Source organism: Micropterus salmoides, unplaced genomic scaffold, assembly GCF_014851395.1.
Source record: "Micropterus salmoides isolate LMB-PRFRI ecotype aquatic unplaced genomic scaffold, ASM1485139v1 Ms_hic_scaffold_1, whole genome shotgun sequence".
Lineage (NCBI taxonomy): Eukaryota > Metazoa > Chordata > Actinopteri > Centrarchiformes > Centrarchidae > Micropterus > Micropterus salmoides.
Window position 1 is genome coordinate 39,985,422 of NW_024040040.1, and position 25,976 is coordinate 40,011,397.

At 41.2% G+C, this 25,976-nt stretch overlaps 4 protein-coding genes and 3 non-coding genes across 8 annotated transcripts; 6 read left to right on the top strand and 1 right to left on the bottom strand.

Annotated features, from left to right (window-relative positions):
- The first annotated feature begins 628 nt into the window (after positions 1-628).
- rpl7 (ribosomal protein L7) lies at positions 629-5,515 on the top strand. Its single transcript, XM_038727308.1, has 7 exons — positions 629-687; positions 1,199-1,298; positions 1,431-1,597; positions 2,127-2,264; positions 3,548-3,657; positions 4,182-4,397; positions 5,471-5,515. The coding sequence occupies exons 1-6, from the start codon at positions 674-676 to the stop codon at positions 4,388-4,390; spliced, it is 738 nt and encodes a 245-aa protein (XP_038583236.1). The 5' UTR covers positions 629-673; the 3' UTR covers positions 4,391-4,397; positions 5,471-5,515.
- LOC119915865 lies at positions 2,375-2,466 on the top strand. Its single transcript, XR_005447023.1, has one exon. It is a non-coding gene; the product is annotated as a small nucleolar SNORD12/SNORD106 (small nucleolar RNA).
- LOC119915876 lies at positions 3,800-3,892 on the top strand. Its single transcript, XR_005447025.1, has one exon. It is a non-coding gene; the product is annotated as a small nucleolar SNORD12/SNORD106 (small nucleolar RNA).
- LOC119915869 lies at positions 4,446-4,538 on the top strand. The gene has a single exon (XR_005447024.1). It is a non-coding gene; the product is annotated as a small nucleolar SNORD12/SNORD106 (small nucleolar RNA).
- A 28-nt stretch (positions 5,516-5,543) lies between the features above and the next one.
- On the top strand, positions 5,544-9,629 carry si:ch211-171b20.3. Of its 2 annotated transcripts, XM_038727288.1 has the most exons (7): positions 5,544-6,154; positions 6,254-6,299; positions 6,999-7,093; positions 7,507-7,645; positions 8,192-8,299; positions 8,399-8,451; positions 8,937-9,629. In XM_038727288.1, the coding sequence occupies exons 1-7, from the start codon at positions 5,947-5,949 to the stop codon at positions 9,074-9,076; spliced, it is 789 nt and encodes a 262-aa protein (XP_038583216.1). In that variant the 5' UTR covers positions 5,544-5,946; the 3' UTR covers positions 9,077-9,629. The 2 variants fall into 2 exon arrangements, with proteins under 2 accessions (XP_038583216.1, XP_038583226.1); XM_038727298.1 differs by lacking the exons at positions 6,254-6,299; positions 6,999-7,093 and having other exon boundaries at positions 5,657-6,154.
- An 8,329-nt stretch (positions 9,630-17,958) lies between these two features.
- Positions 17,959-21,536, top strand: LOC119909219 (somatomedin-B and thrombospondin type-1 domain-containing protein). Its single transcript, XM_038727330.1, has 5 exons — positions 17,959-18,526; positions 19,530-19,724; positions 19,898-19,976; positions 20,527-20,703; positions 21,034-21,536. The coding sequence occupies exons 1-5, from the start codon at positions 18,301-18,303 to the stop codon at positions 21,149-21,151; spliced, it is 795 nt and encodes a 264-aa protein (XP_038583258.1). The 5' UTR covers positions 17,959-18,300; the 3' UTR covers positions 21,152-21,536.
- On the bottom strand, positions 20,827-25,671 carry terf1 (telomeric repeat binding factor (NIMA-interacting) 1). The gene is made up of 10 exons (XM_038727318.1): positions 25,442-25,671; positions 24,565-24,660; positions 23,978-24,105; positions 23,662-23,748; positions 23,416-23,565; positions 22,503-22,624; positions 22,388-22,414; positions 22,174-22,271; positions 21,995-22,065; positions 20,827-21,888 (listed from the first exon to the last, which is right to left on the bottom strand). The coding sequence occupies exons 1-10, from the start codon at positions 25,623-25,625 to the stop codon at positions 21,727-21,729; spliced, it is 1,125 nt and encodes a 374-aa protein (XP_038583246.1). The 5' UTR covers positions 25,626-25,671; the 3' UTR covers positions 20,827-21,726.
- Between the last annotated feature and the right edge of the window lie 305 nt (positions 25,672-25,976).

A 25,976-nucleotide genomic window follows, 5' to 3' on the forward strand; every position in this document is an offset into this window, starting at 1 on the left:
CATTATGACTTTTAAAGTCAGCCTAGGCTACTATTTCTTATTTGCATAACCTTCTGTACATCACACTGCCTGTGTTTTATAACCTGTGGTAGACGAGGTGGTGTTTTTTCCACGGAGATCCAGGATTCAATAGTTGTTCAGCAGAGGAAACATTCCGCCTCAGACGGTCCGAAAACCTATTTTGCAAAATGAAGTGTTTGCTCCCTCTGCCGGGAGCGCCCAGCCATCAACTGCGGTCATAGACTGTAGCCTTTAAAAGAAGTGGCATGGAAATGAGAAAGGTAGCGTTACAAACGTACAGTAGACTGTTTCTTATTTCAGAATAACAAATTCGTGCCGAAAATATGGAAATGCATGATAGAATTAACATTTTAAAGTTAGCTGAACCTTAACGTTAGCTTTCAAGAATTTGTTGCTGAGCTTGCAGGCTACCTCTATCCAAATAAAGAAAATAATTAATTACTTAGATATGACACTGTAAATATAGGAGACATTTAACCAACACTAATACAAACAAGCGACTTCATACCATATTTGATCAAATATACGACAACGTTCACGTTGTTTTGAGTACTTCGGTAGGCTCAGGCAGCTGGAAGGACAGTCCGTGGAGGTCCTGAAGCTTTTAACCCGCACATGCGCAATAGGAAATTTCTCTTTCTCGGTGGACGCAATGGCGGACGCAGAGTGAGTGTTTTCTCCCGTATTAAAATCTAAGCACATCCAGTGTTAAAATAACCATCTATATTCATTTTACATCCTAGATATATTGATTAGTTTGCATACATCATAATTCTAGTAGTATTGTTAAAGATTGTCATTCTATTGCTGTTTTGAGTACTTTATAAGAGACTTAGTGTAGCCTTGGTGGTAGTACAACATGGCTGTCTCCCCAGACTCCATGCACTCAAGAAATGGGTAGTTTCTGTGATGTAACGGAGAACACAGTTAAGGACTAACTTACACAACATGTAGTCGACTTTTTTTACTACTGTTCATGCATCGTTGACACGTAGTCTAGTGTTCGAAAGACAAACGCATCCTGTATGGAAGCCGGCAAATGACATGATAGCAAGCTAGCAGCTAGCGTTACCAGCGGCGATGTTGCTTTTCAGTTTAGTAAATTAGCTATGTGACTAAAGTTATAGTCGGTATGCTCAATGTGTTTGTAAGTTGGTCCTGTTTTATATCTTAACAGAAAAAAAGTTCCGGCGGTCCCTGAGAGCCTTTTGAAAAGGCGAAAGGCCTTCGCCACCATGAAGGCCATGCGCATCAAGAAGATGCTGGCTGAGAAAAAGGTAAGTCGTATTCTTGTTTAATGGCCTGTTAAAAGAACTCATTTGACACGTTTAAACGTCTGTGCCCGTGTGCGGCTGAGCCATGGCAGTGGGGTCTGTAATTGTTGCACTGAATGAGCATGTGTTTCTCAGGCCCGCAAAGTGACCAGGAAACTGATCTACAAGAGGGCTGAGAAGTACCACAAGGAGTACAGGCAGATGTACAGGCGTGAAATCCGTCTGAGCCGTACTGCTCGCAAAGTGGGAAACTTCTATGTGCCAGCTGAGCCCAAACTGGCCTTTGTCATCAGGATCAGAGGGTGAGTAGTGTCCACCATCTTTGGGACAGAAAGGTCCTGCTTGTCAGACTAAACCTTGTCATTGACACTTACATGGATTGCTAGACTTCAATAAGACATGCCAAGATGCTGTGGATTGTTAAAATTACTATACATGTTCCTGCTCACATGCAGTTTTGCCTTTGCTCTTCAGTATGTAGTGTTATAGGAGAGCATGTGAAACAGTTGAGTCTTTTGTGCAATGACTCATTTAAGGTCAATACCTAGTTGGGATTCGGGGGGCTGCTGTTTTCAAGGCACTTTAATTCAGTTATGCCTATATGTTAATATAGCAATCCATGTAAATGTACTTGATTAAAATTGTGTGGTCTGTAAATGCTGTCTGAAGTGTGTGGTTAATGATGCACTCTCTTTCCCCGACTTATCGACTATGGTGATACCAATATGCAAAATAAGCCAATTATTTCTGAAACCGCAACTAATAGAATCAATGAGTATACGGATGATATCCTATATAATGATATTCAACATCATCTTCATTTGTTTTTAGTATCAATGGTGTCAGCCCCAAGGTCCGCAAGGTTCTGCAGCTGCTCCGTCTGCGCCAGATCTTCAATGGCGTGTTCGTCAAGCTGAACAAGGCTTCAATCAACATGCTCAGGATTGCTGAGCCGTACATCGCTTGGGGGTAAGGCCGTCAACACTAAAACCTGATGCTGACCTCATGATGGAGGCAAGAGTAACCAAACATCAGTACTTGTAGTCATGTTGTACTCATGTCAGATGTTTTATCTCTGGAATGTGGTTGATGATGCTGAACTTTTTTCCCCATCTTATCGACCATGGTGAATACTGACTGAAACTAAGCCAGTTTTGTCTGAAACCACATTCCATGATAGTAATGGGTACTAGACATAGTGCAGTATTTACATATCTTTATTCTGAGAAAAGTATTAAGTTAACTGCTCTTCTTTGTTTGGACAAACATATCTAGCCATGAGAATGACTTGATGGAGAAATTGAAAGTTTGTTACTGTTCCCCAGTTGGAGACAATGATGCTGTGGATGTGCTTTGTTCTTCCTCCTTTAAAGCGGTCTTATCTCAACCCCCCAGAGAATGATATTGACCTGGTATTTAATGCACCAAATGTGGCTGTTCCTGGGTGTTATCCTGACTTCAAATATCAGGGAATGAGTACAGTTAAACAAAAGGCGAAATGTCACTTCCTTGCATGATGTGAAAACGTAGCTACACAAAGAAAATGTAAGCTAAACAAATATAGCTTTAATGGCTTGTCAGGAAAAGAGTGAATGTTTCTGATCTGGCTGTTTGACACTGCTGGGTAGAGCTATAAAAGATGAAGTTACCTGACCTTAACTAAAGAAACAAAGCTTAATGCAGCTTTAGAAGTGCCCATTGCTTTCTGCAAGAATACTTTTAGTCACCTATGTTCAACCTGAATGTGGTCAAACATTAGAGTGCAGGTGGTTGGACATGCACCCCAGTGGGTTTGTGTGGTTACATTTGAGGGACAGTACCAATACCAAATAACCCCCTAATTTCAGTAAATAACCTTGTTTGTAATACATAGCTGGTCTGTGACTCTTCAATACAATGCTTAATAGATGCAACATCAGGAGATCCAAAGCGCCACATGTTTTGATGTGATAAGATGAGCTCTAGGTTGGATTTTTTTTTTTTTTTTAAATAGGATGTAAAATACCTTTTTAACTAAATGGCTAGATTGTGTATTTAAAACATCCTGTATATTTCTCACTTAGGATTCAAAGTATTTTTGTAAGCCATTTTTAACATAGTAAATGTAAATTTTAGGGGTCAGTGTAATCAGAATATAAATCAACAATACCTAAAGGCCATAACCCACACGCAAATCATCTCTGCTATGAACGTCATTGCTCAGAACTGGTTTGAGGTCTCTTCTGAACCTTAATGACCTGCTTTTCCCTCAGATACCCCAACCTGAAGTCTGTGCGTGAGCTCATCTACAAACGTGGCCATGGCAGAATGAGGAAACAGCGCATTGCCCTCACTGACAACGCTCTGGTGGAGAAAGCGCTCGGTATGGAAATGTTTTACTTACATATGAGGTGCAGAAGGAGAGAACCTCATGTAATGTCTTGAACATTTAAAATTACCGAGAGTATTGGGAGGGAGTAATAATTGGTAACACGGTATTGTAATTAAATTAAGGCATAGTGCTATATGTGGTTAATGATGCTCACTTTTTTCCCCGTCTTATCGACTTTGGTGAAAAAACCCCTGAAAACTAAGCCAGTTTTGTCTGAAACCACATGCCAGTCTGACAGTGACTTTACCGTTAGGATGTTTGTTTTAAAGAAACTTTGGCCCTTACTGATGAGACGTGTTTACTTCAGCCTGGTAAACTTGCATTATAACTTGACATAAATCTGAAGTGTTCGTATACAAACTCCTGTTGTGGGGAAAAATTTCTCAATTCTTTTGCTAGTCAGTAAAGCCAAAGTTGTCAAATATACAGGGTCTTGCATGTTTTTCCAATTGGTTGATATGAACTCACCCTGACTTCCCATATCAGTAAAGTACACATTGCTTTTTGATCTGCAGGCAAGTATGGCATCATTTGTGTTGAGGACCTCATCCATGAGATCTACACAGTTGGAAAGAACTTCAAGGCCGCCAACAACTTCCTGTGGCCCTTCAAGCTGTCGTCACCCCGTGGTGGTATGAACAAGAAGACCACTCACTTTGTGGAGGGAGGAGACGCTGGAAACAGGGAGGATCAGATCAACAGAATGATCAGGAGGATGAACTGAAGTTATGGTGAGTTGAAGGAACACTGAAGGTCTTTAAAGTATTCATGGCTAATTAGGTGTGGTTAATGATGCATAATCTTTTTTCCCCATCTTATCGACTATGGTGAAAACCAGCTGACAATAAGCCAACTATGTCTGAAACCACATCTTAGCCAATATTCTGCGAAGGCAAAATCTAACATGGTTCAAACTAGGGTTGGGCCGATAGACGATGCCAAAATTCAAATTTTCACATACCACCCCCCGTGAAAGCAGGTTTTAATGACCACAAACATTCTTATTAAGTATATTTTGCACCTGCCTCGGAATTCTCTTCTCCCCACACACACACACCTAAACCTCAGGTAAACACTCGCCTCTGTCTCTCTCCCCCGTCTGCTCAGTGTTCTCCATCAGCAGTATGTTTTATAAAGTCTCCTAAAAGACTGAGAACTCGTCTTTTTTCCACCCGCGATCCGTTATCTTGACAGCAGTGAGCCGCACGGCGCCTTATTAATGACATAGCCTATCAAACACCTGAAACTAACATCTACACCCTATGTGTTGCTTTACCTGGTCTGTGTGTAAAATATCCCCCGCGACTTGTAACGTAAGTTAATAGTCCACCAATTATTTCTTTTACCGAGTCTGTGCGAGAGCAAATGCACATAGGACGACTGATGACTTCGTCCATCACGATGTTTCATTGTAGACATCGCCCAACCCTAGTTCAAACGATTCCAAAAGCAGATTAGATCAAATTATGCAATGTTCAGTATGAAAGATCTGAGACTGTAAAGTTTTTAAATGTGAATAGTCTTGTTAGATTGAGCTGGGTGATGCCTGTCTTTAATGGAAAGGTATCTGCCACCTTTTGAATATGTTGCACACATTACCACTATGAAACAAGTGCTGATATAGTTTACCAAATTTAATTTAAGGTCCCTTAATATCTTCATAAATGGTAGTATCTGATTGCTTTAGAAAAAGCATATAATTAACACTATACTAAGTCTTTAGCTAAGTCTGTTTGACATTGTTTTGTATTTACTAACAAATTAGTTTCTCATTCTCTAACAACGGTATTTTTGTCTTTTTCAGGTTTTCAAAGGACACAAAATGTACAATAAAACGGAAAAAAAAGAACTCTTTGTCTTGTCATTCATGTGATTGTGCCATTTAATGTAGGTCATCTCAGCGTTTCGTCTTTCATCTGGTATTTAGCAGTAATTATTTTGCTCCACTCAACTTTATGTAATTGGTTTTAAGTGTTTTTCCTGAGCATGTAAGTCATAATTCACGCCTTAAATGAGAAGGATTGTCAAGAAGGGATATTAAACATGTAGAAGGATATTTTGTAGGACTAAACAAACATTTGATAACATACGTGGTGAGCTTGAGTAACGGTCATAAAGCCTGTTTCTATGGTGACGCTGTGAGTCGGTAGCTCTTGGCTCGGTGAGCTGCCGCCTAGCACTGCTGCTCGGGAGCGACTACACCGTTACAATGACCAGGTGTCGTGTACTTGGTTTATAACCATTGTTTAGCTTATAATATAACTGTATGGCAGCTCCAACATGACTTTCCAGGTTAACGCATCGCTAACATTACCCACCGCAAAGGCTTTAATATCGGAGGGAAGCTCAAATTGCAGCCAGCGCGGCCTTGATGCGACTGGATATCCAGCGTTCAGGAACTTAAGGATGGGAGCAGGTGGAAGACGAGCAGCCATGAGCCATAATAATCACATACGGAGGGCATTTCCTGTGATACAACCCTTGAGCAGTGAGTAAGCGTGCTCCATACATCTGCTAAAGTCATTCAGATGCTGCTAGCTTTACGGTATTTCACATGAATGCTGAACACCGCTCATCTCTGTTGTAGAGTCCAGGGATTGGAAAGCCTTGGTTAGCAGCGTCATAGTTGGAGGGTAAGATGTAGCAACATTGTACCCAGAGCTAGACAAATGCCACAATATAAAGTAAACTGTTCAATAAGTAAACCTGGTTCTGCATCCAAACATTGGGGAAGAGAGTCTCGGTAACGCAGTTTGTTTCTTTGCACCAGCAAAAAGCCATAACTGCGGAAGATATCCATCCTTTACTGGCTCTGTCAGAACATCCGCTTGTTTCCTGAGGCCATTCCTTTCCCATCCTCCTCATGTTTGTCTTATGTATTGTGTTAGCTTCTGGATGTAGGGAGCACCATCACTGGACAGTAGGCTGTGCACAAAATATAGAACACAAGTGGAGGAAATAAAGTACATTATTCAAGAACTACCCTAAGGTACTTTATACAGCTTTTTCAGGACTCTTCAGAGGGAAGTATTGTATGTTTTACTACGCTATATTTGATAGCTGTAGTTACTAGTTCCTTTGCAGAGTCAGATTAATAGGCAATATAATAAGCAAATAATGATCTGATATTATGACTAAAATTAAAACATTACTAATCCCCAGGGATTTCTGTACTTCTTCCACCACTGAAATGCGGCAATATATGAATATATTTAGTGGTACACTAATGCTACACTGCATATGTAATTATTCTGGGTGGTATTCACCTTTTTAAACTCCATTAGTGCTGGTCTGGCTGGTTCTTATTTGTCTTTTATTCGATCTATGTGTAGGTCACCTAACTTAGCCACAGATGACACACTGGCGTCAGAGAACAATGGCCCTGAGAAGGACATCAGTGGGAGACGCTTTCTTTTTGCTAAGCAATGTAAGAATTTAGATAGGGGTTGCCCTTTCGTTGTTGCAGTTGAGAGCAGCTTCAGAAAATGCTCTAGATTTTCTCACTCAGAAATATGTTAATCACTTTTCACGTAGGCTAACAACTGAATGGGCTATAGAGTGGATAAGCTACACATTGAATTTGAGGCTTGTTCCTGGATTGTAACCTGACAGCCAGTAGGTGGAGTTGTCATCACACGCAGTGAGCACAGGTCTCATTTCAGTGACCGCAAGTGTAACCTTGATAGGCTACTTGAGATGACTCGCGTGCACGACATCTTTACAATCGGAATAAACAGTATTTATGAAAGCAAGAGATTTGCCATATTCCCTTTTGTTTTAAAATATCCCTGTCTTGGTGTCAGATCTTAGTTCTGAATGACTAAATATAATTATTTTTAGGTATGAGGTTAGAGAGGACCAGAACTGTGATTCCTCCACTGCCAAGAGACTACCATGTGCACAGACGTGGCAACCTGCATCCCTTCAGCCTCTCCAAGGAGCTTTCCCACAGCCTTGCTGGGCGACCCTTCACCCTGGGGTAACAAGTGGATTAATGTCACTCAGTCCAGCAGTTGTAGCTGTACCCTTCATAACATATTTCTGGAGACAGCTGCAGAGATTGCAGTAATTAGACTGAGTCACTGTCTCATATATTACAACAATATGAGGAAAAAAAGCAGCCAGACACAATTAATATTTTGACACGCTTGCTGTAGCTGTCACAAACAGAAGATTTCAATCTGATTGCTTTTAATGTTTAATATTCTGGCAGCATGGGGCGCATCCGTATAACTTGAATTGTGATTTGGCGCAATAATGACCTACATTTGTGGGAACCGTTTAGTTTAATGGCACATGTCCAACTACAATAACTTTCACATAGTATTTAACACATCTTTGATTAAATCTGGGAGGACATGCGTACCTTGTCTTTTCACATGAAATGAGTATAAAAGCTGCATATAAAAAAAATTGGACTAAAGCCGACACAGAAAGACACCAAATACAAAGGATTTATACCGACAGCCATATGTGCAGCCCTCATGTTTCATATGTTCGTAACAGCCTCAATTCTGTCTTCCAGCTACCCTGAAAGATATGAACTGAATACAAGCCCAGCCATTCTCTTCCCATCCATGTTAGTCCTCAATGGCAGAAACACCTTCTCGGTTGAGAACTGCAAGTTCAGCAGGTACTTTTTGCCTTCATAAACTAAATCAGACCGAGCCAATCAATAGTTCTCTGTTATCTGTCAGACTTACGCCTCTCCTGCTTTCCTTCTGTTCTGCAGGCCTAAGGTGAATTATCCAACCCACAACCTACCGACTGTAGACAATCAAAAGAGTGAGTTGTCACTTGACACGTCACAACACAACACCCTGTCCGTGTAGCATGGTGTTGATTTATTGGCAGCAAACATGCCAGTTTTGTGGATTTTCTGAACAAAAAGCATGGATCATATCAAAGTGGGGCAGTTTTCCTCTTTTTCATAGTCTTTTTTTAATATAGCATACAGGATGGGCAGAACCAAGTATGCAAGACTTGAGAAGTTATATCACTTAAGGAATTGATGTAACTTATTAAATAAATAGTTCTCACAAAATGATAAGTCATAGATAAAAAGGAGCAAAGTAGTTTGAGGAGTTTTATTCAATCTAATATATAGATTGTGCAAACAGAGCTGCAACACAACATCATAAAATGCCCCTTTTATTTTCAGTGCATTTTATCATATAATATCTCTAATATTTCTTCTTCTCCACCTTCCATTCATCCCTCTTTGTCTTTGTGTCTTCCCCTTCTCTCTTGCTCGCCTCTTGCCTTTACAGGCCAGTCCTATCCTGACCCAATGCTTGGAGCCTCTCGCTCTTTTATCCACAGGATATCTGAGCTGTCCTCTTTGGAGGGCGAGACGGTGCGGCAAGAAAAGCTCAAGAAAATGAGAAAACCAAGGAAACCTCCATCCTGACAATCACCTTCTTCTCAGTCCCGCCGGTTAAGGATCAAAACCTTTGAGTCTGTGCCAACAACGTCCGAACAAAATAAAACACTTAGGGGACCGTGTTCATTTCAGTGGCTTGTTCTAACTGCTTGTTTGTCTTCAGTGACATTAGTTTCCTGCTTAACATGGCTGATCTTCACATTTTGGGATTCCTGACCTGAGCTGCTCTCTTTTAGTGATTACATATAGTATTTGCTGTGGTAAATGCAGCGTTTGCTAAATGCTGAAGATAGTCGTTTTCCACTCAACTCTGCATGTAAATATACTTATTTTACCTCTCTAATGGCTTGTAATGGCTGTTATGTAATACTGCCATATTTGTTGCTCAATCATCAATATGTTGATGCTGTCAAGCTCGGATCTCATTACAAAAGTGTTTCAAAGTTGTTGTTATATACTAATAAAGCCTTGTTAAGTAAGTGAAATATATATGTACATCCTAAAATAGTTTAGCAAAACCATTATTGTGCCTTGTTAAACGTCTTCCTGAAATAAAATAAATTTATTTTTGTTATTGTTATTCTTTTTGTTAAGAGCCTCTCCCTATTGTGATGATTGTGTGCACTTTGTCCTGTGGCTTCTAGAGGAGCATAGGCTCATACAGGGGAGCTTCCCCTTCCTTTTGGCACGCACGCTAAAAATCGACCAGCACTGTAATCACAATGCCTAAAAGATTGCAATGAAACATAATCTGCATTCCATATCTACAAGATACAAAACTGCGCCCCCAGATCCCAGAATGTGGTACTTTCCCACATAACGCATTGTTTTGTTGCTGTATGGAGGGCAGCTTGTGTCTCTGAATGGTCTTGTTCTTTGTATTTAACAAAGACAGCAGTCACAGCAATTGTCGATGTAGCAGCTTATCATTTGTCATTTATCATTTGTGCTTGCTTAAGATTTGTGATAATGCAATTTGCACTGTGATTGACCTTCTTATTTTAACTCTTTCTACGTGTTCCTGTGCACAGAACTCAACTGCATCCCTGTACCCTCGAAGTGGGACTAACTAAAGCAGAAAGGCAAGAGTCATGGCTGTAAACTGTCAATCATGTCGACGTTTGAAGATATGTGAAAAAAGATTCACCTGCTAGCGCGTGCATTACAGGTGACACGTAGTGTGAAGCCAGATGCCACAGCTGCAGGCACTGGATGGGCAAACCCGAATACTGTACAAACACCAGAAGAAGAAAGCGACAAGGCTGTGAAAGTTAAAAATGAAGAAAATCATCTTGCTCAAAAGTTTGTTCTATTTGAAAGACAAAGTAGAAGCTCACACACATTCAAACTGGATTAACTAGATTCTTTCCCTGTGCATGTTAACCTTTGAGAATAGTATCCCAAAACATTTGATATTAAAAGTAAAAAGTATATGTCCCAGATGAGGTTGTTTTTTGTCATTCCACCAATGTGTGTTATCCCTTCACTACAGCCATCCTCTGTTTAACCCAGCGCTAATCAGGGATGGGGAAACAGCGCCAAGATGGCCGCTTTGCTGTCACTTGAAGGGTGATGGCGGCCTGCGGTCTGTCATTGAAACGATTTAGAGTGGAGAGCGATGGGGCCTGACAGTGATGGATGAAGGCTTCTTGTGGATCTGAAAGACTTTCAAGTGAAAGATCAAGGTTTTAGTTTTACACTTCTTTTCTTTGGACATTTCCATTTCATTAAACAAAGCGGAGACAGGATGTGCACAAGATCAAGGATTTCAGTCACTGTGCCACTTTGAAACTTGGCTGTTAACTGTTTTTCTTTTCAGGGTGTGTAGCTCTAAGCTCCCTATTAAATACAAATGTGATGTTGTCAAATGTTGGGCTCTGTTTGTGTTCCTCCCTCCCTCACTGTGGACAGTGAGGTGTGCATTTCAGGGACACACAGTGACCTAGAAACACAGAGCCAAGCCCTTATTCGTGTGTGAAGGGAAGGGGCTCCCTCTTCTTGCAGGGTTTTCTACCGTCTCTTTCAAGTGTAGTGAAACAAAATGACCTGGAACAAACAGTCAACAATGAGGTCTTTAATAAGAGCTCTACTGGGGCCTGCCCACAAGTGGTTTATCATTTCACAGTGGTCCCACAGAACTCCTAACCACCAGATAAAGTGCTGTACTCATTTGAATCAGTGACGGTTCATTTTGACAGGTTGTTGAGCTGTTGATGGTTCAGGTTTTTAAAACATGTTTAATATAAAAGTTATATCTCATATTTGCTACTAAAATATTCACGTCATATTATTTTGAATGTATTGTCTCAGAAACAATAAGTGAGGGTAAAGTGTGTGTCCCCAGCTCCACCACTGCTATAGTGACGAAAAGCCAGGTTGTGTTGCTCTTCCACCTGACTTGATATTGTGCCAGTCGACTCTATCAGCAGGGATCAGAGAATGTAGCCTGTCTGCCAAATTATAAAATCAAATATGCCCTAAATATGTTTGGGTCAGTGTGAGAGGAAAGGTGCCAGCCGAGGTCTGGGGACAAAGTCATCACTGCTTCTTCATTCCCTTCAAGATGACTGTGGATAATGTGTTTGCTGTTTAATGTGCCAGTGCAACACCTGAAGATGGTTATCAGCTTTATTGGCCACATAAAATTTTATACACTTATAAACTGTTGTCTGCATTTAATCATTCCTAATTTGCAGCAGTGGGCTATAGAGAGATTATTAGGTTAGAATTAAAACTAAAAGTCTAAAACTAAAAGTCTAAATCAAAAACGCATTTGTTATTTAGGATTGGGCATTTAGTATTTTGAATAGGGCATTTAGGCATTTGGCTATTTAGGATTGAGCCTTTAGGATTGAGTATTTGAGCATTTAGGTTTGGGCATTGTTATTGCGTTGTAACACTGAAATGTTGCGCACCAGCAGTTCCAAACCCAGCCTCCAGTCTTTGGGTCACGCCCCCTTATTTACATACACTCCTCAATCCTAAATCCTAAATGCCCAAACCCAAATGCTCAAATGCCCAATCCTAAATGCATAAATGCATTTTTGATTTAGACTTTTAGTTTAATTCTAACCCAATAATCCCTGCATAGTGGGCAGCCATTGTGCAGTACCTGAGGAGCAGTCAGGGGCTCAGGGGCACCTTCGGCAGTGGTCCACGTTGGATTCAACCCTCTGGTTCCCAAGCTATATCTAATACAATAGATGTGCACTCACCTTCATCAGGTGAGTTATCACTCACACACCCACAGCATCATATCTTCTATTTACGAATATTCTTTCTTTAGTAAGGTTTTAACCCTCCGATGGATGCATTTTGCCACCTCTGTTGTGAAACCTGCTTGGGCTCTAAAGAAGATCCTAAATGATAGTTACACAGAGATCAAAAAGAAACGAGAGAGCAAACAAGCGACATGTGTCAACAGGCTCTCCTGGTCCCAGAGTAACCAGTGTGTCTGTGTATTTAAGTGAGGCACTCGGAGGTCAAATCTAAGTCTTTGTTGTCATATAAACTCAGCAGAGCTCAAAACTATGTCAAAGCTTTGGCAACTGAGCTTATTGTGTTATAGTGTATAGTTCCTTTGCTTGCACTCTCTGTCTAGAACCTTAAGATAGCAAAAAACCAAGACAATTTTTTATCATTTAAGAATGTGTGTGTATACGTTTTTACAGCTGCTAGGTGAGAAGTATTTTTTATTTTCCAACCATAAATTCCTGACCCCAAAAGTGTCATTGCCTGGTTTGAGTGAGATTTAACATGTATTTAGAAATTCTGTTTCAGGATTTTTAGTGCCAGTCCTTGATGTATAGCTTTGTATGTTTTGTGATATTTATACACTTTGCCCTTGGCAGAGAAACACACACCCCCCCTTTTCAGCAAGTCTAGTGGCCCAACCTTTCCGCCGCTCTCTGACATTTCACAACATGATTTATGAAATCCACAGTGATAGATGAACTCTCTCTGATAGTCATTACTATTACCTGAAGTTTCATCTCCCTCAGAGGCAAGGGTCAGTCCCACTCCCCACCCACACCCTGCCTCATCTGCCTGCTGCTGCTTCTAATGTCTGCACTGATTTACACACATGGAACTATATGCCAAGATAGCTGACTGATGGGGGGGGCAATTATCAGTGATGATGTCAGGTTCGGGTAGGGGGAAAAACTTTCATCAATATTACTCTCTTTGTTGTCATTACATTGGCGCTGCTTCAAGGCCAGCTAGCCTGCCAGAGAGTCATCAGTCCTTTCTGCTGTTGTGGTCCTGGAGGAGAGTGTTATTATCTATAAACTATCAAACAGTAATGACCTGTAATGAATGGAGCATCATTAATGGGATGTACTAGATGTGAAGAGACTCACTTGGGAGCAGGATTTAAGTTATAATCCTCAGGTACAGAGTACATAATACCAAGCACATGTAAAACACAATTCTCTGTATTCTTTGTTGTAACAAGGAAAATCTCTGTATTTATCACCTGGATTCCCCTGTTCATCCCCACTTATCTGTTTGCCAGATCGACCTCTGCCTGAATACTGTGTTCTGATGACTCAAGACAAGTCAAACATCCAACTTCTCCACTCTTTAAATAATGACTCACACGCTTTACTGTAGCCAGGTACATCACTCACAAGAAATAAGATCGAAGACTCTCGGACATTCGGACAAATGCACACTTAACGGGTTACACAAACAAAGTAAAAAAAATCAGTTACACATGAACAGATACTGTATGTAGCCTACACTCCCTAACAGCACACACACACACACACACACACACACACACACACACACAGTAGAAATGTACAAATGTACATGCGGAGGGGGGAAGTAGGAGACGGCTGAGCAGTAAATTCAGAGGATTGTGGACAAAGGCTTCCATTCATGAGACAGAAACTATACTCATCAGGAAGAAACAAACTTTGACAAATTAGTCTGAATAGCTGTGTAATTAAATATTTGGTTACTATTTATATTTGGTAAATATTTTTGAGGTCATGTTATTTTTGCAATGACAGTATATTGGAGATTGGACACCAGTATGAAAGTCAAGAAAAGTGTCAACTTAAAAAGTCAAAGGTAGAAATGTATGAGTATTAGAGAGCCGAAGTGGCCGCTCACCACACGTTTGCATTTTCATTAGTTGATGTCAAAATAGGGAGGCTTTTGTACATTTGTCAACAGAGGTCTTGAAACTACAGCAACCCAGATCAGTGGTTACCATGGCGACGGCCGCCACACCTTGCATTCCCCATGTAGGTGAAATCGAGCTAGGGATTCACCCTCCCGTCTCCTCGAAGTCCAGTGCAAGAAAGGGTGGCACGCACAAACTAAACCCAATCTATGGCTCTGCATTTGTCAAATCGAACTAGCTATGTGTATGATGTCATGAATTCAGCCTGTGACACGACAGTTTGTGACAGAGCTTGAAGACCATAAACAGACTTAGTAACAGGTCTCTGTACAGGACTTAATCCCCTTTCCTGTCCACTCACATACACTAACAAAACTCCAAGCAGTGTGTGTGTTACTGTGGGAAGCCTGATTGACTTTGACAAGTGCACAGTAAGGGCAGAAGGTCCAGGGTTGGGGGCCTGTCAGACGTAAACACACATGCTTTGATGTGCACTTCCAGCATGCTGGAGCCATAGCAAACTGATGCAGCTGTAAGTCTTGCATCAGTGGACAGATCGAATCAGTGTATGTGTGTGTGTGTGTGTGTGTGTGTGTGGTAGCCTTCTGTACATTTTAGGGATATCCCCTTTGTTTTTCACAACACAATGCATAGTAGTGCACCATTTGGACAACAGACACCTACTCAAAATGAAAAGATTTAATTTTTTAAAGATAAGTATGCAACATAGGAGGAGTATCATTGATTAGCATTATGAAAATTTGTCTTCTTTAAAATTTCTTGGTTCAAATGAGCAGTATGTCTGAGGTCAGTCTGGGTTCAGCCCCCTCAGACTTTAATATAGTGATTCAGACACATGCTCCTCAGTGATGCTGCTGCGGATGATTATGGTGAAGATGAAGGCTATTACTGTTGCTTGACCTACCTGCTCCATGCCGAGAAGAGGAATTAAAGGACCCAAACAGACCCCCCTCCTCTCTCTGCAAACTGTTTCCCAAGGCAGGAAAGGCACAGTATCCAGATTATTACTGTAAGGGCAGAAAATTGTTTTCTTCTTACACTTATAATCTTTTATGCAAGTACTTATAAGAGTGCTATTTTTCTCCTTTTATTATGTCTTATATATTGTTTTAAATCTTTAACCTGTCCCCCTCTTTATTATTGTTCTTGTTATTCCAGTCTGTCCACATGTGTGGGGTTTAGGTCAGGGATGTGGGGTTGTTGATTGTTTTCCTCACTAGCTGTTCTTCTCCTTCTTTTATTCCCCAAAACGTAGATGCTCAGACTGTGTAAATGATCATGCAATTGTTTGCTGGAGACAGAACCTCTGGTCCAGCTGATTTTGTTGTAGTACTTCTCTGTGTCTTCTCTTTTGTTAAATAAATTCTTCAAAGACAACGGTTTTTTGTAACTCAATTATTTGCTCAACCTCTCACCAGGAATACAATTTCCACGACAATTACAAATATCTGCTCCTTCTATAGCAGTAGGTGTAGGGAGGCCTCCTTCCCCACTAGTGCTCCCTGCAGAGGCCTCATTTGTTTCCCACAAGATGGAAGTGGAACTTCTCAAATAAAAGCTGACCCTCTTGAGTTAACAACATCCTCTGACACCCAGGCTCCCTGATAAAACACAATGGTAAAAAAAATGCTGTCGGTCATTTAAAAATCATATGCATGTGGATTCATCAGTTATTGCAAAGCTTCCTTTGACATTGGGCAGCTGCAGTGATATGAGAATTTACTTTTTGCACCACATGAATATAGAGTAAAAAAGGGCAAAGTAGCATGTCAGCTTTTAAGAAATCCTCACATTAGACATTATAAGAATACATTCTCCTTCAAGCGTGTCTAAATTTTACTCAGCAAATCTAATCGTCCTGTTAATCAATCATCAACTCAGGATGTCTTAAGCAACGAGATTTATGGAAGCCTGGCCGGCGAGAAAAAAGGAATCAGCAGTAGGCTACAGAGTAAGAGCACATTGTAATGCTAAACCAAATCAGAAGCATACATCCTGGCGGGGAGTATTTATCCTCCCAAGACCTACAGAGATTCACTATGTATATATATATATATATATATATATAAGGTTATTCTTCACTTATCTGTACATCCTGTTGGATATTGGTTCAAAACAAGACACTATGCTTAACTAAGTTAATCTAAGTCACGCTATGTGTCATCCAAGCCACATGCAACACTTTCTAAAGAATGTAAGTCAGTCTGTCTGTATGAAACAAAATAAAGATAATCTTGACCTTGGGCTACCTAGGAGATGGACCACAGAGTTCATCCTTATCAAGGCAGCTGTGTCAGTCAGTCAACCAAACAGACAGAGAGGAAAGACATAGTTTGAAATTGAAATTTGAATATTTTTGGAGAGTCATCTTCAGCTTACTTTAGCTCAGCAAATGATCCTAAAGTGACCCGTGGAAACCTGTGTGATAAAGCCATTAAAAATATCCCTTCACAAGTACCTATATGAAATGAATTTGTCATCTAGCGTTCACCTGCGCTGTATGTCAAGAGCTATAAAGTTCACACCCTAGTCTGCAAATAACGTCATGTAGCTTACTGATTCAGAGCCCTGCAGCGGAAAGAATTAACCTGCTCCTATGCATGTTGTCTCAGTCAATATAGGTTCACCATGGATCCTTAAAGAAATAGTTAGACCGTAAATAAGATAAATTGGTTTCTTGCCAAGAGTTAAATGATAGATCGATACAACTCTCATACTTGTACGCCAAGTGTGACACTATAGCTTGGAACTGGTTAGCTTAAATTAGCAAAAAGACTAGAAACTGGGGGAAAGAGCTAGCTCTGTCTTTCTGGTTTTCTGGTTTCCCCCAAAATTTGCCTACCAGCATCTCTAAAGCTGTAAAAACATCAGGTTGTAGTTTTACGGGGGGTTATGTGCAAGATGATTTTTTGGCCAGGTGCAAGTCATTCCTGGAGTCTTGTGTGAGATTGCCAAGCAACAACATGTTGTTTTTACACTTTTTTGGGATTAAACAAACGATGTATAAAATAGTGATTTGTGAACTTTCGAGGAGCAGGTAGGGAGAAAATTTTGACAGAATCAGGCTAGCTGTTTCCCTCTCTTTATGCTAAGCTAACGTAACTGGCGCCTGTCTTAGCATCAAACTTAGTGTACATATGAGAGCTACTGAGCTTTTCATCTAACCTGCAGCAAGAAAGCAAATAAGCCTCTTCTGAAAATGTCAACAACTACATAAAATACATAATGCAACTCACTAATCAAATAAAGGTACAAAGTCAAAATCTTGTCTGAAGTGTAGGGATATTTGGTAGATTACAGTAACCTGAAAGAATGAGACAAAAGGAGAGAGGTGAGAGCCAAACAGTGGCTTTACAACGCTCAGCGGGCCCCCTGGCACAATTGTCTGGAGACCTGCCAATTGCTCACATTCCTCCCTTTCTTTTGGGAGTTAAGAGGTCTGGGGTGGCTGGGCAAGACTGGCATCAGGGTCACAGTAATCACACAGGGACTGATAAGAAAGAAAAAGGGAAAACAACAATAAGACAGGTGAGAAAGATGCAGAGAGAGAGAGAGAGAGAGAGAGAGAGAGAGAGAGAGAGAGAGAGAGAGAGAGAGAGAGAGAGAGAGAGAGAGAGAGAAAGAGAGAACAGAAACAGGAGGCAAAGCAAACACCAACCTCACCAGCTCAGCCCTCCCTTGCCCTCATTGTCTCCTCCCTTGTATGATCGACTGAAGGGAGGTGGCTCGGCTGGGAACTGGGATAGAGACACCAGCTTGGAGGTGGAGAAACACAGGATGAGACACATGGGAGCCTGATCAGGCCTGGAATGAGGTGTTCTGTACTGTAGGTTGCTCTGCAGACCTGTTTCTGGAGGGAAACAGACGGGGCTGGACACAAGAGACGGACACAGGAATTCCAGGTCACAAGGGCTCCTGTGGCAGAGCACAGACTTGGCCGGGCTGGTATTCAAACCTCTTCCTCGCACGGTCATGAGTATGACAGCTGTAGAGTAGGACCCAGGGAGGGAACACATGACTTAAAAATAAGGGTGGTAAATAAGATATTGGGACAACTAAGCGGCTAGTGTTTTACTTCAGTGGTCTGACCCCCCTCATGATGGGATTCTCTGTGGAGTTTGCCTGTTTGCTTCTGGTGGTTTCGACTCTTGGAAAGAACCACTTGGTGTCTGGGGGTTGTTCAGGGAAATGCTGCCGGGGCAGAGACTTGAGCTGTTTGACCACTGACTGGAGGATGGACCGCGTGTATGGGACATGCTACTGCGATGAAGGCTGCGTCAGGACCAAGGACTGCTGCTTCGACTACTTCACAGAGTGCCCAGGTGAGGGGTGAATGAATCACAAGAGGAGGTAATGTTTATTCTTTTGGCACACACACCTTAACTATACGACACCAGTGTGAGATAACCTGAACTCTTGCTCAAGATAGATCTTCTGAATCCATCTTTCGGGCAGAAGATAAAGATAGTTGGAGAACACAGATTATTTTCAGAATCTGGTTTGTTACTGGGCTGTTTATCACATACATTGGATGGCACAGAGGTGGCAGGGGTGGATATATTCCAAATTCATCCAAGGCATGTGAAACTGTGCACATTTATCTTCCTCGTTGCAAAGTCCTGTCAAACTCACACGCATGGTTTATACGGTATTCTTCACCTACAGCATTTATTTTTTCTTCTGTAGCATGTGCCCTAGCTTTCCCATCACAAAAAGGCAACAATCAGTCCAGCAAATAACCCAGGCAACTCTGCATCTAACCTCATTTCAGTGGACTGGCCCACATAATGGAATTAGTACAAATATTTGAAGAATGTGATTCTGTCAATCAGTTGTAGCAATTACAGTTCCAGTCAAACAAGCCAAGCGTACCTAATATGTGTTCTAGGCCGGCAGTCTGTAAATCTGCATGCTTAATACATCAAAGCTTGATCTTCAAGCACAGAGAGCAACTGAAAAGAAAAATCACAGGACTTGGTGATTGAACAGGTTGCACACTTGCCGTGCTCTCAAGCTACTTGTATTTAAACAGGAAACACTCATTCTACAAGCCCCAATCAATGAGTCATTGATCTAAAGTTATTTCCTGGATATTGTAGCTCCATAACACTGTTTCACAGGAAAAATGTATTCATTCAGTGAAGTCTGCAAGAACACTGGAAGGTTTTACTGTTACTCACAAGTGTCACCTCTGCGTGCCGTGAACTTGAGAAGCCAGTGTTAAATGTTAGGTCCAGCATCTCCTGAGTTCCACCTCAATTGTTTGCTACCCCAGAGGATATCCTGTAATAAGCTTTCTCCCATAACATGGGTGCCAACATCCAGCTCAGGACTGTGCTGTGAGCGACTGGAGCTTTTGGAGCGGCTGTACCAAGCCCTGCCAGCCCTCAGTGAGAGTCCGTGTCCGTCACGTAAAGCAGCAGCCCAGTAACAGCGGAGAGCCCTGTCCCAGCCTGGAGGAGCGAGGTGGCTGCAGGGAGTACAGAGACCATCAGGGTGGCCGCTGTGGATTCAACTCAGGTATACAAATACCGTACATGAACATTCCTTGGTTTGATCCATTGCAAATTTTTGTTTGATTTTAAAATGCATTCCCTCTGGTTTATCCTGTTGGTAAAGTGAAGACTTTAGTACCTTAAATGGGTTAAACCTAAACTTACTAACAGAAATACTGAACTGGTTTCTCTTATCAGGTCCTGCATTCATCACCAGCATGGAGTTTGGCAAGAGACGGCCCAAGCATGACAACTATGGAAACCCCCTAGACCTTGGGTAGGTTTCACATCATGCTCCCATAAAGCCCCACTAAGTACTCAGAAATTGTACACGACCACAGGTATTTTTTATGTTTAAGAGTTGAAAAGTTCATGAATGCTGCCATGGGTTAACATCATTTTTGCATTATGCTGTGAGAGCCAAACCATTCTGAAAAAAAGATAACATTCTCCCCATCTGCATGAGCTCCCAGCAGGTGTTTGCTCACCTGGACATCTGTCTACAAACCATTAAATATAGCAATGCTGAGAGAGTGCCCACAACCCTTTGAAATTAAACACTCGCACTTTACACATGAAAATCACATGCACAAAAGGTCTAGATGACAGTAGGTGAGTTACTGTGTGTAGTTTAGGGTGTACCCATTGGGCGACTGTTCCCATTTCACAAGGGGTGAGTTCATTGTACATTGATAAAACAAATGATCCTTATGCCAGTCACAAACTGGGTGATAATGTCCTGTCCTTGTGTGTACATTAAGTTCTTGATGCATTGGTCCTAATATCCAAGGCCAAACCTCATGACCCTGCCCCTACTCCCCCTTCAGGTTCTGTGTGGAATTCATACTGGAGTCCCGGACACCCCACTGTACAGTGGCAAACCGGCCACACACACACTGGATGCGCTACATAACAGAAGGCTTTAAAGTGTGTGTGGCATGTGAACCTCCTGCCATGCGAAACAATAGTGGTAGCTGCCAAGGAGACGGCCAGGAATCAGACAAGTATGAAGTTATGGACCTTTGTGTGTGTTCTCTGTGCAATGTTGTGTAAAGTTGCACATGCCAGGTTCAGGATCATAAAAACCTGGACCTGAAACAGTATCTTAAAAAATACATTTTTTCTAGTTTTACATTATATCAATCCCAAATTTATTGAACATTTTGAAACAAGTCAAAATAACCATATTTAGCAAGCCATGAAACCTTAACGTGCCCTTGAGCAAGGCAGTACATCAGTTAAACTTCCACATGTACTGCACAGATGTGAATGTGTAAAACTATGCAGATGGTGGTGTGAAAACCATACACGCTGCGACTGTGACTGTGTTGCAGAGAAGCTGTGCTCCACTGGCAGGCGGTGGGGAACCAACAGTGCAGCGGGACATGGAAGAAGATCCAGAAAACCCAGCAGTGCGACTGTCCACCACAACACAGCTTCGTCTTCATCTGATCCAAACAAAAGCACCAAGGAACAATCTCTGATCTGGTGTCCACAATAACATTCTGCAGCCAAGCAAAGCTCCCCTTGTCAGAGAAACCGAAATACTTTTCAGATCTGATGCCTCAATACAGCAGGCTTTCAAAACTAAGAAGAGACTTAAGACTCAACAGTGGTGCAATGCAGTTATATTTCTGATAAATATGCTACACATTGATAAAAGCAAATCACTGTAGTCGCCATGCACATTTCCATTGTTCTGTATAACTTTGCAGCACACTTGTACAGCATTTTACCTTTTTTTAAAACTGATTTTGCTTATTTTTATTGTAACTACCCAGAGTTCTATTCATTTAACGATTTTCTGGCAAAAATATATTAAATATAGTCCAATTCACTGTTCTGTGTTAAGTGCCCTCTAGTGGTATATTTTCTTAATGCAGACAGAACAGCAGCAAATAAAAACACCAATAACACAAAGGAACTATTTCAGCAATTAGTCCACAGGGCTGAAACAGGTTAAATGAGCGGATCAGCTGATAATGTTTTTATCTACAGGCAAATTGCTCGAGAGGCGCTGTCCCTCCTCAGCCGACTTCATGAGTCCTCATTAGGACCCTCCAGCGGTCTTTGAGCATGGTGCCAGTGCGTCCTTCAAAGTCATAATCCATTAATATGCGAGACCACTTCCCCTGGCCGTGACGTTTAACACCATTCTTGAGGTATTTGTCAAGCTGGGCTGTCCATTTCTACACAAAGTAAAACATACATTGGACCCAAAGAAAGGTGAACATGTATTGATTTGGGATTAATTAACTGTACACAGCACTGAATAAGCTGCGCGGGCCGACTTACCTGAGGTGGTTTTCTTGTTTTTTTGATCGGCGAGGCATTCATTGACTTCTCTGATATCATCTGAGATAACTCTGATGGTGAGAAGTTTATTCTTTTTAGCTTTTGTTCATGTTTAGAAGTATAAATGAAATATTATGCATTTCTCCTTTTTATAGAAAATAATGAAAAGAAAATCTTACCATTCTGGGAGATTCTTCTGAGAGACACAAAAGGCGTCGTGCATATATCAGGTTTCCATACATCAGTCATTTTAGTTGACAGTAGTTTCCGTTTTGTTCTGTCGAAGTGGGATAAAAAGTTATTTTAGTCCACCTATGCCCCCATATCTAGTGTTTAGAACAGCTTGCTAAATTCAGAGTCAGTTTTTTAAATTGAAAAGACATTTTGACTAACCTCAAATGTACAGTGTTCTCCTTTTTCCTGTTGGGACATGAACGTTCAGTATATTGTTCAACAGAAACCAGAAATGCAAACAATACAACAGGGGGCGTTAAAGGTTATTTCTTACTTTCTATCCTCTGATGATTCTTCGTCTGATGTGTCGTCTGGTTTGGACAGAGGGCTGTCCTGCGTCACCACGTCCTCCAAACCTTCAAAGTTGTGCGACGACTTGACCATCTCTGTGGCCGCCTGATGGATGGAGATGCAGACATGATCACACAAACTGACATTAATGATGTTTCCAAACATTACCTTTTCATTCTCCCCCAAAACAATTAGCTTTCAGGTTTTAGTATTGCTATAAAGTGAACGCAAAACTAATGAGGTCTGTCATTATAGCTCCCTTCTAAGTGTAACCTTGGTCAGCGGCCTCTATGTAAATCACTCTTGAAACTTTCATGAATAGGCGAGTCCGTTACACCCAGAGGGCCGTGCTGCTGATTGTAGCAGTTTGCCCTTCCAACTAATTTTGATGACAAATTGTCAATTAACTATGAATGATAATGTCACATCAGCAATTCAGTTGGTCAAAGAGCCATTACTCTGAAGGACGAGAGCATAGCTGAACTTGTCTGCGCGCAGGATCAAGAAAATTTATTATTTATATATCAACCACACGTATTAAATGTTTGTGCTCATCATGAATAGACGGAATAAATCCTACCCCGAGAAAACAACTTTTCAATTAATAGTGTATGACTTGTGCTGTGCCTTTCTGCACATCCAGTGAACCTAAAGTATGATTAAAATAAAAAGCATCTTGTTGAATATTTTGAAAAAGTTAAATATTTATAAAAGGTCATCAATCAAATGAATACATGTTCCAGGAAGGGTATCTGTGGTGTGGACAGACAACTTTTGAGCTTCAGACAGAGGTGGACTGGGCCTATTGTCATGCTGGGCTATACATGTTATGTACCAAGCTGAACTTGGAAGGGGTGTCCCAGTGTTACTTTGTCACAGGCTGTGACCTACGGTACCTTGAGAATGTAGTCAGAGGGATTCTTCTCCAAGTAGGCATCCAAGAAAGACTGGGTTGCCTCCAGCAGTCGACTGAAGCTGAAGCTTGTAAAGAATGGGTGGTACGTTTCCCCTTGTGTCACTATTGTTGACAGCTTAGTGCCGAAGTTCTGTTGAAAAACAGCTTTGAAGCATTAAAAACCTTCTAGGCTGCAAAGTATTCCAGTACTGATCCTGTGCTTTTGGAAAGAAAAGATAATACTGACCTGTGGTAACTCACGGTTTTTCTCAAACCACTTGAGAGCAGAGACGGCCGAAGATTTTTGGCCTTTCTCCAAGCACACAGACACAGACTGGGAATAGGGAAAATGCATCCGATGAGGAAAAAGCTTCCCTGTTTGACATCAGGACTTTAATCTAGTTTATACCTTAAAGCAGTGATATCTATTCATTATACCTAGCAATCTGTAGTGTTCCTCAGAATTACTTTTTAAATCATTCTACGACCAGGACGCATTTAAAGGCATGTCTGGATATTCTCTGATCTTGTGTACATACATACAAAATAATCTGCACGATTACCTGCACAAGCAAAAGGATGGTAACGTTTTTGAACACTCCTTCGTCTGCCACAGTTTTCTCCAGTTTTGACCATATTTTGGCGGCAGACATCAGAGGCATCACACGGTCATCCTCTTCAAACTGGACATCTGGAGGAAAAACAGGATATTGCACGGTAAAAACAGGCCGTTAAGGTTTTTGCAAGTGTGTATGTGGAGTAAAGTAGCACTAGGTACATTTTTAAACCATGAATTTCAGCTTTAAGTTACTTTTCTGATTTTACAGTTGGTATAACAAACAAGCTCATCAAAATATTGACTCCGTGTCTCTACTATCTGTGCCATTTTACATGAGCTTTCATCTCAGCTGGGATCAGTTTCAATCAGTAAAAAGAAATTTCTAAGAAATTTCCAGAGTGGCTTAAGATGTTTGTTTGTATTACATACATGTCTCCGTGTGAAAGACAAGGCTTGAATAACAAATGGCTTTATAAATCAAAAGATATACAGCAGGTTCCAAACAGTATTGTTGCACAGAGATTACTATGCAGATGTAGAAAGGTGTACAAGGGGGAGGCCCCAATTCAGCTTCTGACTGAGACAACTTACCCAATTGCTTTCCATGCATGACTCTTGCAAGGAAAGCACATATCATCATTTTCTCATCATGGAGGTCTCCTTTCAGAGATGAACTCTGAGAAATGCCTAAAAAAAGCAAAGATTGTAAACCGTGTTAGTCACCAGGTCTTCAGAATCTTTACTGAGATAGAGTTTCTGTAATAACGTCGGTTTTTCTTCCTCATTACTGGTTTCAATAAACACGAGGGGTAAAACGTGATAATTTGTTCATTATTGATAGTTATTCATAGAGTTATGTTAGCGGTAGGAAGCCAGACGTGACTGTAGGTGCTTATTGTAGCTACTCGTGTCAGTTTGAGAGAGCTCTACCCACAGCACGGAGGTCAGTAACAGGAGTCCTACAATTACTGAATTTATCCCATGATATTAATGGCGTTATGTTGTAGTAGCAATGTTATTTTTCCCTGCCCACTCAACACCGCCCTTCTCGGGCAAGTTTATTTCTACATTGAGCCTTATTTCAGCAGTCTTTGTTTATTCGCAGGTGCTGCTTATGTTAGTGCAAAATAACCTCAGAAAGTTCACGGCAATCTTAAAAACACTAACTTACTTACTTCGGCTTCGAACTTTGCTTATTAACGGTAACATTACTCCGGGATTTTGTTGTTAAGCACCACACTGTGTTTTCAATTAACGTCACAACTTACATTAACTTGTTATGCTAGCTATATTTTACGATGCGGCTGCTGTTTTGCGCAGATGTTTACACAACTTATTAACGTTAATTCGATTTAGTTTTTACCTTCGATTTCTCCGGACTCAGCAGATATGCTGCCAGTATAATATAACGTTAACTGACGTTACCGTTAAACAATCCTAATGATTTGTTAGCTGTGAATAAACTTACCCTCTAACGTCGAAAGCGTTTCATTGAATTCATCATGTTTGCCTTCCTGGAAATGCCGACACAAACTTACAAACATAAAGTCCAACATCCATCCAGTGGCCACAGCGGTGACATGGGAAAAACTGACACTTTCATCTGTTGAACTTGCGTCTGTCACGCTTTTGTTGTTACTTTCAGAATCCATGCTTAAATTCGCAGTTTTGCTGTTCTTCTTGAAGTAACTTCATTTCTTCTTCTTCTTTGGAAACTGTTTGATTTCCGCGCTTTTCCGTGTTTTGTCTTTGTTTGGTGTCACTCAGCAGCCCGCAGCGACCTCTGGCGTTGAGGAGGAGTAAATACAAATTAATTAATTAAAAATTAATTCAAACTAATTAATATATGGTGCAGTGGTTAGCACTGTCGCCTCACAGCAAGAATGTCGTGGGTTCAAACCCGGCCTTTCTGTGAGGAGTTTGCATGTTCTCCCCGTGTCCGCGTGGAGGCTAGGTTAGGTTGCTAGGTTGGCTTGGTGAGCCTAAATTGTCCTTAGGTGTGG